This window comes from Oncorhynchus masou, chromosome 30 (assembly GCF_036934945.1).
Source record: "Oncorhynchus masou masou isolate Uvic2021 chromosome 30, UVic_Omas_1.1, whole genome shotgun sequence".
NCBI classification, from domain to species: Eukaryota; Metazoa; Chordata; class Actinopteri; order Salmoniformes; family Salmonidae; genus Oncorhynchus; species Oncorhynchus masou.
This window is the reverse complement of record NC_088241.1, coordinates 8,589,987-8,604,315: the sequence shown is the minus strand read 5'-3', so window position 1 is coordinate 8,604,315 and position 14,329 is coordinate 8,589,987. Positions and strand designations below refer to the sequence as shown.

General features: G+C 48.1%; 1 protein-coding gene across 1 annotated transcript in view; it reads left to right on the top strand.

Moving 5' to 3' along the window:
• LOC135521989 (basal cell adhesion molecule-like) overlaps window positions 1-14,090 on the top strand; it is a 111,285-nt gene extending 97,195 nt beyond the window's left edge. Inside the window, exons 10-16 of the mRNA XM_064947843.1 lie at window positions 4,305-4,446; window positions 6,839-6,963; window positions 7,133-7,274; window positions 7,415-7,450; window positions 8,734-8,875; window positions 10,252-10,348; window positions 11,372-14,090. Of these exons, the coding sequence (XP_064803915.1) occupies window positions 4,305-4,446; window positions 6,839-6,963; window positions 7,133-7,274; window positions 7,415-7,450; window positions 8,734-8,875; window positions 10,252-10,348; window positions 11,372-11,374 (687 nt within the window). The 3' untranslated portion in view covers window positions 11,375-14,090. The remainder of the gene's footprint in view (window positions 1-4,304; window positions 4,447-6,838; window positions 6,964-7,132; window positions 7,275-7,414; window positions 7,451-8,733; window positions 8,876-10,251; window positions 10,349-11,371) is intronic.
• Window positions 14,091-14,329: the final 239 nt, after the last annotated feature.

Here is a 14,329-nt window from a genome sequence, read left to right as displayed (position 1 = left end):
GTCCACCTCTCTCTGCTTCCTCCCTGTGTTACTACCAGTCCACCTCTCCCTGCTTCCTCCCTGTGTTACTATCAGTCCACCTCTCTCTGCTTCCTCCCTGTTTTAGTATCAGTCCACCTCTCCCTGCTCCCTCCCTGTGTTTCTACCAGTCCACCTCTCCCTGTGTTACTACCAGTCCACCTCTCCCTGCTTCCTCCCTGTGTTACTACCATTCCACCTCTCCCTGTGTTACTACCAGTCCACCTCTCCCTGTGTTACTACCAGTCCACCTCTCCCTGCTTCCTCCCTGTGTTACTACCAGTCCACCTCTCCCTGCTTCCTCCCTGTATTACTACCAATCCACCTCTCCCTGCTTCCTCCCTGTGTTACTACCAGTCCACCTCTCCCTGCTTCCTCCCTGTATTACTACCAGTCCACCTCTCCCTGCTTCCTCCCTGTGTTACTACCAGTCCACCTCTCCCTGTGTTACTACCAGTCCACCTCTCCCTGCTTCCTCCCTATGTTACTACCAGTCCATCTCTCCCTGTGTTACTACCAGTCCACCTCTCTCTGCTTCCTCTCTGTGTTACTACCAGTCCACATCTCCCTGCTTCCTCCCTGTGTTACTACCAGTCCATCTCTCTCTGTGTTACTACCAGTCCAGCTCTCCCTGTGTTACTACCAGTCCACCTCTCCCTGCTTCCTCTCTGTGTTACTACCAGTCCACCTCTCCCTGCTTCCTCCCTGTGTTACTATCAGTCCACCTCTCTCTGCTTCCTCCCTGTTTTAGTATCAGTCCACCTCTCCCTGCTCCCTCCCTGTGTTTCTACCAGTCCACCTCTCCCTGTGTTACTACCAGTCCACCTCTCCCTGCTTCCTCCCTGTGTTACTACCAGTCCACCTCTCCCTGCTCCCTCCCTGTGTTCCTATCAGTCCACCTCTCCCTGCTTCCTCCCTGTTTTACTACCAGTACACCTCTTCCTGCTTCCTCCCTGTGTTACTACCAGTCCACCTCTCCCTGCTTCCTCCCTGTGTTACTACCAGTCCACCTCTCCCTGCTTCCTCCCTGTGTTACTACCAGTCCACCTCTCCCTGCTTCCTCCCTGTGTTACTACCAGTCCACCTCTCCCTGCTTCCTCCCTGTGTTACCACCAGTCCACCTCTCCCTGTGTTACTACCAGTCCACCTCTCCCCGCTTCCTCCCTGTGTTACTACCAGTCCACCTCTCCCTGTGTTGCTACCAGTCCACCTCTCCCTGCTTCCTCCCTGTGTTACTACCAGTCCATCTCTCTCTGCTTCCTCCCTGTGTTACTACCAGTCCACCTCTCCCCGCTTCCTCCCTGTGTTACTACCAGTCCACCTCTCCCTGTGTTGCTACCAGTCCACCTCTCCCTGCTTCCTCCCTGTGTTACGACCAGTCCACCTCTCTCTGCTTCCTCCCTGTGTTACTACCAGTCCACCTCTCCCTGCTTCCTCTCTGTGTTACTACCAGTCCACCTCTCCCTGCTTCCTCCCTGCGTTACTACCAGTCCACCTCTCCCTGTGTTACTACCAGTCCACCTCTCCCTGTGTTACTACCAGTCCACCTCTCCCTGTGTTACTACCAGTCCACCTCTCCCTGTTACTACCAGTCCACCTCTCCCTGTGTTACTACCAGTCCACCTCTCCCTGTGTTACTACCAGTCCATCTCTCCCTGTGTTGCTACCAGTCCACCTCTCCCTGTGTTACTACCAGTCCACCTCTCCCTGCTTCCTCCCTGTGTTACTACCAGTCCACCTCTCCCTGTGTTACTACCAGTCCACCTCTCCCTGCGTCCTCCCTGTGTTACCTCCAGTCCACCTCTCCCTGCGTCCTCCCTGTGTTACTACCAGTCCATCTCTCCCTGTGTTACTACCAGTCCACCTCTCCCTGTGTTACTACCAGTCCACCTCTCCCTGCTTCCTCCTTGTGTTACTACCAGTCCACCTCTCCCTGCGTCCTCCCTGTGTTACTACCAGTCCACCTCTCCCTGCGTCCTCCCTGTGTTACTACTAGTCCACCTCTCCCTGCGTCCTCCCTGTGTTACCTCCAGTCCATCTCTCCCTGCTTCCTCCCAGTCTTACTACCAGTCCACCTCTCCCTGCGTCCTGCCTGTGTTACTACCAGTCCACCTCTCCCTGCTTCCTCCCTGTGTTACTACCAGTCCACCACTCCATGTGTTACTACCAGTCCACCTCTCCCTGCTTCCTCCCTGTGTTACTACCAGTCCACCTCTCCCTGTGTTACTACCAGTCCACCTCTCCCTGTGTTACTACCAGTCCACCTCTCCCTGCTTCCTCCCTGTGTTACTACCAGTCCATCTCTCCCTGTGTTGCTACCAGTCCACCTCTCCCTGCTTCCTCCCTGTGTTACTACCAGTCCACCCCTCTCTGCTTCCTCCCTGTGTTACTGCCAGTCCATCTTTCCCTGTGTTACTACCAGTCCACCTCTCCCTGCTTCCCCCCTGTATTACTACCAGTCCATCTCTCCCTGTGTTACTACCAGTCCATCTCTCCCTGTGTTACTACCAGTCCACCTCTCCCTGTGTTACTACCAGTCCACCTCTCCATGTGTTACTACCAGTCCACCTCTCCCTGTGTTACTACCAGTCCACCTCTCCCTGTGTTACTACCAGTCCAGCTCTCCCTGTGTTACTACCAGTCCACCTCTCCTTGCTCCCTTCCTGTGTTCCTACCAGTCCACCTCTCCCTGCTTCCTCCCTGTGTTACTACCAGTACACCTCTCCTTGCTCCCTTCCTGTGTTCCTACCAGTCCACCTCTCCCTGTGTTACTACCAGTCCACCTCTCCCTGTGTTACTACCAGTCCATCTCTCCCTGTGTTGCTACCAGTCCACCTCTCCCTGTGTTACTACCAGTCCACCTCTCCCTGCTTCCTCCCTGTGTTACTACCAGTCCACCTCTCCCTGTGTTACTACCAGTCCACCTCTCCCTGCGTCCTCCCTGTGTTACCTCCAGTCCACCTCTCCCTGCGTCCTCCCTGTGTTACTACCAGTCCATCTCTCCCTGTGTTACTACCAGTCCACCTCTCCCTGTGTTACTACCAGTCCACCTCTCCCTGCTTCCTCCTTGTGTTACTACCAGTCCACCTCTCCCTGCGTCCTCCCTGTGTTACTACCAGTCCACCTCTCCCTGCGTCCTCCCTGTGTTACTACTAGTCCACCTCTCCCTGCGTCCTCCCTGTGTTACCTCCAGTCCATCTCTCCCTGCTTCCTCCCAGTCTTACTACCAGTCCACCTCTCCCTGCGTCCTGCCTGTGTTACTACCAGTCCACCTCTCCCTGCTTCCTCCCTGTGTTACTACCAGTCCACCACTCCATGTGTTACTACCAGTCCACCTCTCCCTGCTTCCTCCCTGTGTTACTACCAGTCCACCTCTCCCTGTGTTACTACCAGTCCACCTCTCCCTGTGTTACTACCAGTCCACCTCTCCCTGCTTCCTCCCTGTGTTACTACCAGTCCATCTCTCCCTGTGTTGCTACCAGTCCACCTCTCCCTGCTTCCTCCCTGTGTTACTACCAGTCCACCCCTCTCTGCTTCCTCCCTGTGTTACTGCCAGTCCATCTTTCCCTGTGTTACTACCAGTCCACCTCTCCCTGCTTCCCCCCTGTATTACTACCAGTCCATCTCTCCCTGTGTTACTACCAGTCCATCTCTCCCTGTGTTACTACCAGTCCACCTCTCCCTGTGTTACTACCAGTCCACCTCTCCCTGTGTTACTACCAGTCCACCTCTCCTTGCTCCCTTCCTGTGTTCCTACCAGTCCACCTCTCCCTGCTTCCTCCCTGTGTTACTACCAGTACACCTCTCCTTGCTCCCTTCCTGTGTTCCTACCAGTCCACCTCTCCCTGTGTTACTACCAGTCCACCCCTCCCTGTGTTCCTACCAGTCCACCTCTCCCTGCTTCCTCCCTGTGTTACTACCAGTCCACCTCTCCTTGCTCCCTTCCTGTGTTCCTACCAGTCCACCTCTCCCTGCTTCCTCCCTGTTTTACTACCAGTACACCTCTCCCCGCTTCCTCCCTGTGTTACTACCAGTCCACCTCTCCCTGCTTCCTCCCTGTGTTACTACCAGTCCACCTCTCCCTGCTTCCTGCCTGTGTTACTACCAGCCACCTCTGATCTGGCTGTTGTTTGTTGTGAACGTGTTACTGGGTAAGGTATGTGGTTGTACTGAGCAGGACTGAGTTTTGTGAGAAACCGGGGAGGGCATGGAAGAACAAGAGATAAAGAATTTGAGTGTGTGTTTTCCAACTGTCCCCTAACCTCATACCTGTGTGTGTTCAACAGGGCTCCACGGTGCTGTCCCAGACTGGTGTCTTGTCTCTGAAGTCGGTGACATTCGCTGAAGCTGGCGAGTACTCCTGTGTGGGTGCAGTGCCCTCTGTGCCTGGGCTCACCGCCAAGGCCAGCGTCAATCTCACCGTCTCAGGTACACAGAAGCACAGCCACACACGAACACACACACACACACCTACACACATGACCGTGTGTTACTGACCCTGTGGTGGTTCTGAGATTGTTCAGATAGGACTACAGGGCTTCTGTCAGGATTTGGCCAGGGTTGTTCCGTGTTTTTGTCAGTAGATGTCCCCATTGTGCTTTTTGTCCCTGTGTTTTTCCCTTGATCCCCATTATTGTTTGCACCTGTCTCGTTTCCCCTGATTGTATTTAAACCCTTTGTTTCCCTCAGTTCTGTGCTCTGTGTTTGTATGTTGGCACCCTGCCCTAGTGTTCTGTGTGCTCTTGTCGATTCCGGGTGAAGTTCTTGTAGTATTCTGTTTTTTGTTTTTGTTTAGTTTTAGTGAGTTTCTTTTTAGTTTTTTTTTGTGTTTTTCCTACCACCTTTTGGATTTGCCATTTTTTATTTTAGGATTTTTTCTTTATTAAATACACCGTCTTAAGTACTGCTGTGTCTGCCTCATCTTCTGGGTTCTGCTGTCTATTTGTGGCTCAGTTGGTTAAGTGACTGTTTCTCACTCCGGAGACCCAGGTTCGAAACCGGGTCCTGACAGCTTCTTAATGTATATCATAAGACTCAGATGGAGTAAAGGAAGTGGTGATGGTCAGTATATCATAAGACTCAGATGGAGTACAGGAAGTGGTGATGGTACAGTATATCATAAGACTCAGATGGAGTACAGGAAGTGGTGATGGTCAGTATATCATAAGACTCAGATGGAGTACAGGAAGTGGTGATGGTACAGTATATCATAAGACTCAGATGGAGTACAGGAAGTGGTGATGGTCAGTATATCATAAGACTCAGATGGAGTACAGGAAGTGGTGATGGTACAGTATATCATAAGACTCAGATGGAGTACAGGAAGTGGTGATGGTACAGTATATCATAAGACTCAGATGGAGTACAGGAAGTGGTGATGGTCTGTATATCATAAGACTCAGATGGAGTACAGGAAGTGGTTATGGTCAGTATATCATAAGACTCAGATGGAGTACAGGAAGTGGTGATGGTCAGTATATCATAAGACTCAGATGGTATAAAGGAAGTGGTGATGGTCAGTATATCATAAGACTCAGATGGAGTACAGGAAGTGGTGATGGTCAGTATATCATAAGACTCAGATGGAATAAAGGAAGTGGTGATGGTCAGTATATCATAAGACTCAGATGGAGTACAGGAAGTGGTGATGGTCAGTATATCATAAGACTCAGATGGAATAAAGGAAGTGGTGATGGTCAGTATATCATAAGACTCAGATGGAATAAAGGAAGTGGTGATGGTCAGTATATCATAAGACTCAGATGGAGTACAGGAAGTGGTGATGGTCAGTATATCATAAGACTCAGATGGAGTACAGGAAGTGGTGATGGTCAGTATATCATAAGACTCAGATGGAATAAAGGAAGTGGTGATGGTCAGTATATCATAAGACTCAGATGGAGTAAAAGAAGTGGTGATGGTCAGTATATCATAAGACTCAGATGGAGTACAGTAAGTGGTGATGGTCAGTATATCATAAGACTCAGATGGAGTACAGTAAGTGGTGATGGTCAGTATATCATAAGACTCAGATGGAATAAAGGAAGTGGTGATGGTCAGTATATCATAAGACTCAGATGGAGTACAGGAAGTGGTGATGGTCAGTATATCATAAGACTCAGATGGAGTACAGTAAGTGGTGATGGTCAGTATATCATAAGACTCAGATGGAGTACAGTAAGTGGTGATGGTCAGTATATCATAAGACTCAGATGGAATAAAGGAAGTGGTGATGGTCAGTATATCATAAGACTCAGATGGAGTACAGGAAGTGGTGATGGTCAGTATATCATAAGACTCAGATGGAATAAAGGAAGTGGTGATGGTCAGTATATCACAAGACTCAGATGGTATAAAGGAAGTGGTGATGGTCAGTATATCATAAGACTCAGATGGAGTACAGGAAGTGGTGATGGTCAGTATATCATAAGACTCAGATGGAGTACAGGAAGTGGTTATGGTCAGTATATCATAAGACTCAGATGGAGTAAAGGAAGTGGTGATGGTCAGTATATCATAAGACTCAGATGGAGTACAGGAAGTGGTGATGGAACAGTGTATCTCTTCCTGTGGTGGACTGAGTTATTTTATTTCCTGCTATTCTCTCCCTCCTCTGTCTCTCTGTATCCATCCGTCTCTTTTTCCTCTATCCCACTTTCTTCCCAATCTATATCTGTCTGCACCTGCCTACCCGCCTCCATCCCCCTTGTCTCTACCTCTCTCCCTCCTCCCTCTCTCCTCCCCCTCTACCTCTACCACTCTCCCTCCCTGTCTCTTTACCTCTCCCCCCTCTCTCTCCTCTCTACCTCCCTCTCTCTAGGTAAACCTGAGATTGATGCAGCTGTTGATGGAATGGTGGAGAAGGAGGGAGACATGGTGACTCTGTCCTGCTCTGCTCACGGACATCCTGCTCCACAGTTCACCTGGACACCCTCAGGAAAGGAGGTGAGTGTGTGCGTGTGTGTGTGCGTGCGCGCAGGTGCGTGTGTGTGTGCATTGTGTGCTTTGACAAAGCTTTGTGGAGTTATGTTATGAGCTCTCAGAACAACTCCTCTAATTTATTGTCATCCCTTAACCCATCTTTCTCACCCCCCCCCCGACCCTCCTCTCCCAGTCAGTGTCGGTGAAGGGTAACAAGGTGGTCAGTATGGTCATGCTGGAGGCCAGTGCTGCGGTCCTGAAGGACGGGGTCACCTGCGAGGCCAGTAACGACCACGGCGCAGCCTCCCAGGCCTTCAAAGTCACCACCAAACAAGGTCAGTGTGGCACTCCACTTCTCTTAACTTTCTTATCACTGATTCTTTCTTTCTTTCTCTCTCTCGCTCTCTGTCCCTCTCCTCCATTGTGGTGTAACAGTAAACTGTAGTCTAACCCTGTTCCTCTCTTCTCCCTGCAGCCGGCGATCCCAACGCAGCCAATGATGCAGGCAGAGGTAGACACTTATCTGTCTTCTCCCTCCTCCTTTCCTCCCTGCTGTCAGGACTCTGTGTTGTATATAGCCTGTAGTACTTCACCCTTCCTCCAAGCACTCTACTGTACTGTACATTGTATATTTCCCTATTACTACTGAACACTGTGGATATTGTATATTGTGTTTTGTTTGTCATCTTTGTATGATGTCTGTCCTATATTCTGTGGATGCTGCGACTTTTCCCTCCCCCGGGGGGGTAATAAAGGATGATATTCTATTCTATCCTCTGCCACTCTCTTCTTTTCTTTTCTCAGCGTGTCTTTGTCACTTCTTTTTCCCACTGCGTTCTTCTCTTTCACTCTTTTTCCTCCCTGTGCTGTGCTTTTCAGTTGCTGTGGGCTTGTGAGTAGTTGTAACTAGAGTGTGTGTTGTGGTGGTTGTGTTTGTACACTAGTATGTGTGTTGTTGGTGGTTAGTGGGTGCACATAGTGGTGCGGTGTGTGTTGTTGCTTTGCTATTCAGTGGGTCTGAGGAACTGCCTTTCTTTCAAAATGCTGCTCAAAGGGAACCATGTGCTTAAAACAGGTCTGTACAAATACCTCTGTGTGTATGTGTGTTACACTGTGTGTATGTGTGTTACACTGTGTGTATGTGTGTTACACTGTGTGTATGTGTGTTACTCTGTGTGTATGTGTGTTACACTGTGTGTATGTGTGTTACACTGTGTGTATGTGATACACAGAGAGAAAATGTGTGTATGTGTGTGTTTGTGTGTGTGTGTGTGTGTGTGTGTGTGTGTGTGTGTGTGTGTGTGTGTGTGTGTGTGTGTGTGTGTGTGTGTGTGTGTGAATGTGCGCGTGCGTGTGCGCATGTGTGTGTGTAGGCCCCCCTCTTAGCCCCACCACACTATTGTCATCTCAATCAAAGCTGAACAAACCTTCCCCCTCCCCTTTCCCCATTTCTCCCTCTCCTCCTCTCCCCTCCACCCATCCATTGTTCTCCTCCGAACCTCACCCATCCCATTTCCGCCCCTCCACCCCCTCACCTCCCCTCTTCCATTACCCACCCCTACCCCTCCACTCCATCCCCTCTCTTGCCTCCATCGCTGTCCCTCCCTCTTCAACCCTTCTCCCCCTTATCCCTCCTCACCTCTCACCAACTCCTTCTCCCATCCCTCCTCCCTACCTCTTTCTCCTCTCACCTCACCCCATCCATCCCCTCTAAATTAACGTTCATCCAACCTCTCCCTTCTCCACCTCTCCCCCCATGCCTTCATATCTCCCTCCATCTCTCCATGCCTCTAGCTGATAAGCAGCAGGGTGGCTCCAGTGGCGTGGTGATAGCCGTGGTGGTGTGTGTCCTAATGCTGCTGCTGCTGGTGGCACTCCTCTACTTCCTCAACAAGAAGGGCAAGCTGCCCTGCAGCAAGAAGGACAATAAGGAAGTGTGAGTAACAGGAGGGAGGCTAGGGTGAGGGGGGGGGGAGGTTAGGGTGGAGGAGGGGAGGGAGGGAGAGCTGAGGAGAGGGGAGTGGAGGGGACGGGAGGAGGGATTTTGAAACTGTTTCTAAAGAAAGGCATTGTGATCATTGGCGTACAGACTCCCTGTTCTCTTTACTGTATTCTACCTCCCTCTGCTAACCCTCTATTGTTTTTCTCTCCGTCTGTCTTTTCATGTCATCTCCTTCTATAAACCTATCTCTCTCTATGCTACCTCTCTCCCACTCTCTCTCAATGCTACCTCTCTCTCTCCCCCTCTCTCTCTATGCTACCTCTCTTTCTCTCTCTCCCCCTCTCTCGCTATGCTACCTCTCTCTCTCTATGCTACCTCTCCCTCTCTCTCTCTATGCTACCTCTCTCTCTCTCTATGCTATCTCTCTCTCTATGCTACCTCTCCCTCTCTCTCTCTCTATGCTACCTCTCCCTCTCTCTCTATGCTACCTCTCCCTCTCTCTCTCTATGCTACCTCTCCCTCTCTCTCTCTATGCTACCTCTCTCTCTCTCTCTTTCTCTATGCTACCTCTCTCTCTCTCTCTCTATGCTACTTCTCTTTCTCTCTCTCTATGCTACCTCTCTCTCTCTCTAAGCTATCTCTCTCTCTCTCTATGCTACCTCTCCCTCTCTCTCTCTCTCTCTCTCTATGCTACCTCTCCCTCTCTCTCTATGCTACCTCTCCCTCTCTCTCTATGCTACCTCTCCCTCTCTCTCTCTATGCTACCTCTCTCTCTCTCTATGCTACCTCTCCCTCTCTCTCTCTCTTTGCTACCTCTCTCTCTCTCTGCTACCTCTCTTTCTCTCTCTCTATGCTACCTTTCCCCTCTCTCTCTCTATGCTACCTCTCTCTCTCTCTATGCTACCTCTCCCTCTCTCTCTCTCTCTCTCTCTCTCTCTCTCTCTCTCTCTCTCTATGCTACCTCTCTCTCTCTCTCTCTCTCTCTATGCTACCTCTCTCTCTCTATGCTACCTCTCTTTCTCTCTCTCTATGCTACCTCTCCCCCTCTCTCTATGCTACCTCTCTTTCTCTCTCTCTATGCTACCTCTCCCTCTCTCTCTCTATGCTACCTCTCCCTCTCTCTCTATGCTACCTCTCCCTCTCTCTCTCTATGCCTCCTCTCTCTCTCTATCTCTCTATGCTACCTCTCCCTCTCTCTATGCTACCTCTCCCTCTCTCTCTCTATGCTACCTCTCTTTCTCTCTCTCTATGCTACCTCTCTTTCTTTCTCTCTATGCTACCTCTCCCTCTCTCTCTCTATGCTACCTCTCCCTCTCTCTCTATGCTATCCTTCCCTTTCTCTCTGCCTCCTCTGTGTGTCTCTCCTGCAGGGCAAGTGGGGATGTGAATAATGACATTGTAGTGGAGATGAAGACAGAAAAGGCCAATGAAGAGGCTGGCCTCCTGAACAAGCCTGGAGCACAGCAGGTCAGAGGGGAGGGGTCGCTGGTGGGACGGTAGTGGTAGGAGAAGGGGGGATTTGTTTATATGTTTATATGCACAGTTCTTAAAAACTAAACTGCCAATTATGCCAAGAGTGTGCAAAGCTGTCAAGGCAAAGGATAGCTACTTTGAAGAATCTCAAAAATAAAATATATTTTGATTTGTTTAACACTTTTCACTTTTTTAAAGTTACTACATGATTCCATGTAGTAACATTGACTGGTTCTCTCTCTCTCTCTCTCTCTCTCTCTCTCTCTCTCTCTCTCTCTCTCTCTCTCTCTCTCTCTTTTATATATATATATATATACATATATATATATACACACACACACACACACACACACACACACACACAGTGGGGCAAAAAAGTATGTAGTCAGGCACCAATTGTGCAAGTTCTCCCACTTAAAAAGATGAGAGAGGCCTGTAATTTTCATCATAGGTACACTTCAACTATGACAGGCAAAATGAGAAAAAAAATCCAGAAAATCACATTGTAGGATTTTTAATGAATTTATTTGCAAATTATGGTTCTTAAAATAAAGTGGTGATCCTAACTGACCTAAGGCAGGGAATTTTTACTTGGAGGAAATTGTGAAAAACTGAGTTTAAATGTATTTGGCTAAGGTGTATGTAATCTTCCGACTTCAACTGTATATATGTATTTAAATATTATATTATTTATAAAAAGGCTGGAAAAACACCAGGAAATCAACTCCAAGTGATTTTTATTGAAGACGTTCCCAAGTATCCCCATGAATAATAGAGAGACACGTGATCGTATACAAATGTATGGAAGGTTTGAAATGTTTCAGTCAAACATTATATCTGTTAGGGCTTATTGAGGTCAATATGCAGTCTACAAATGATTTGTAATTACGTTTCGGCCATCCGCTCAGTACAACATCAGCCAGTGGTTGAATCTAGTTGATGATCCCTGACTTATATAATATCACGATGTTGTATTGACTCACAGGATTTACTGGTGCTTTGTGTTGTCTTCCACAGTGAGGAACAGAGGAGAATATGACACAAGAAGACAGAAAGAGAGGGATGAAGGGATGGATGAAAAACGACAGCAGGGCTTGTTTTATTTTTGATAGAGTGAGAAGTCGGACTGAGGGAGAAAAGACGGTGGAATGGAAGGGTGTTTTTGTAGGGATGTGGGGTTACCTGTGTGTGTGTGTGGGGAGGGGGGGGGGTTATTTAAACATGAGACCTAATACATCACTGAACATCATCATGACATTATCAGAGTGTAATCTCTTTCCACCAATCACAACTCTTGGTTGACCGTGTAGAATAGAGCTGTACAGTAAACGTGTCCAACATGTCTCTAGCCACAGTAACTCTACCCCAATCCTAACAGAAAATGCCATTGTGTTGCAGGAGTGTGAGTGTGTGTTTGTGAGTGTGTGCTGTATTGCATTGTGTATCTGAGCTGTGGATTGTTCTTCGTTATGTCAGTGTGGAACTGGATGTGTCTGTTCTGTGTAGAGTCTGCATCTAGCCAATTCTGGGGGACATGGGAAAAACACAAACTGTCATGCTAATGTATTCATCCCTACGCTGATTATTGTGTCACTCTGAATTCTATCCCGTAACATAGAGATTGACCGTGCCTACTGTTACATTAAACTTAATGATCATATTCCTTGCCCAAGACGATGACCAGCAGCATATTAGGCACAATAGTGCAGATGTACTTTCTGACAAACCTTTTCAGTCAAACAGGGCAAGCCAGGCCCACTTATACAAGTCAAAAGTCATTCCAGCCTAAATCCACTCCGGCCTTCTGTTAGGAGCCTATAGTAGTGTATATAATTCTAGACTGTTCTAAGGAGGAACTTACCCTCTATCTCCCTGTTTGCTTGTCTCTTTACAGGATGACATGAAATAGAAGACTCTAGTCCCTGTGTATCAATTCATTGTTTAGTTTTTCAATTCAAATCTACAATGTTTATTCATTTATTCAAATTCCTTTCAGCTGTTACCTTAGCAACAGCCGAGACAATTTCTAACTTCCTGATCCCTTCCTGTGTAAATGTATTTTTTTCTCAAACCAAAAAGCAACAAAAATACAAGCTATTCGGTGTACAAATTAGTTCCAAAATGTTGACGAAATGTATATTATGTATCAGGTCATTTGTTTTCTTCTTTTTGTTGCTCTGTCTCTGCAAACGGAATACTGTATAACCTGTCAATCAAATGGAGGCTTACTGTATATGTGAGGTGAATCTGAAAGAATCTGTGTGTTTACTGTGTTGTTAGAGTCCTGACCCTGCTACAGCGCTCGCCGTATTTCATAGCCTACTGTCCTTCTCTGAGCAAAGCCATTTTCAGAAACACAACACTCCCTGTTATGCTCAGCTCACCCAATTATCATCCCCTAGCTCTGGAAAATTGGAGTAACCTGGCAAAATGGGGAACGTTTTTGTCCTCCGTTGACAATCTGAAATCTCTGCCAGCTGCATTACCATTTCCTTCAGCACAGATTGGCTTTGCAGGCCGGAGGGGTGAGCAACACAGTGAGCACAGATTGGCTTTGCAGGCCGGAGAGGTGAGCAACACAGTGAGCACAGATTGGCTTTGCAGGCCGGAGGGGTGAGCAACACAGTGAGCACAGATTGGCTTTGCAGGCCGGAGAGGTGAGCAACACAGTGAGCACAGATTGGCTTTGCAGGCCGGAGAGGTGAGCAACACAGTGAGCACAGATTCACCTGCGAACGTCACAGACACAGGTTAGTCACAGCTTGATGAGGGAGAGAGGGAGGAGAGCAGGGGAGACGAGGGGGGGTAGAGTGTGGGGGTGAGGTGGGAGGGTGTAGAGTCTGGGGGTGAGGTGGGAGGGGAGAAGGTGTAGAGTGTGGGGTTGAGATGGGAGGGTGTAGAGTGTGGGGATGAGGTGGGAGGGTGTAGAGTGTGGGGATGAGGTGGGAGGGTGTAGAGTGTGGGGATGAGGTGGGAGGGGAGGGGAGGGGAGAGGGGGTAGAGTATAGGGGTGAGGTGGGAGTGGAGAGATTTTTTTAAACCAAAATAAGTTGAGTTATTGAGTGTCTTTGTGGGGGTGTTCCAATGTTTTGGTGCGCATTTGGTGTCTGTCTCTCTCTGCCTCACACGCTTTTTGATACTACCTGTATTGGCAGCACAAAGATATATGATAGCTGGTTGCAGTGTCCTCTATCATTGCTATACACTGGAAAAAACTGCCTTGTGAACAGGTCACTATAACCACTATCGCTTTTTCTGGGAATCATTTGTTTTTTCCAATGGTGTTTATATGTCTAGTGATTTAAGAAATCTATATTTCCATAACTTAATGACTGTTCTGACTCCTGCAAAGTTAGGGGGAGACCAACAGGTGCATACCTTCAACTTTGGAATGCTTGGTTTTATTTGTCCCCCAAAAATATAAATTGATATATATAAAAAAAGTTTTCTTTTCTTTAAAGGAAAGGTTGATTCTTGCACTTCAGAACTACTGAGTTGTGACTTGTGTTGTTTTGTGGTTTGCCCACTTAATCTAAGAGAAGAGAGAAAGGTTTGAATTAGGATTCTTGTCTTGCTATACATATGTGAGTGCTTTTTTCTCTTCCTGCTATACTGTATATTTGGTGGTACGCTGTTCTGTTGTGAGTTCTGTACTTTGTTCTTGTATCTTCTTATTGAACTGTGTAGAATTTATAACAACTGAAAACCCAAGAAAAAAACAACCAAACTCCCACAATATCTGTGTGTGTTTCATTTTTGTGTGTGTCTGTGTGTGTTGACTGTTAGTGTAGAGGTATAGGCCATCTCAGCTGGATTCTGTGAGCTCTGGCAGGTTGCCGTTGTACTGTGGGCTTCTGGCTCTCTGGTTCTATCAGCAGGGATGCTGTCCCTTCTTCCATCTGCCAAGCATCCATTAGGAAATTACACTGACCTGCTGAATGGGAAGGATTTGCGTTTAGAACATTAAGAGAGAGA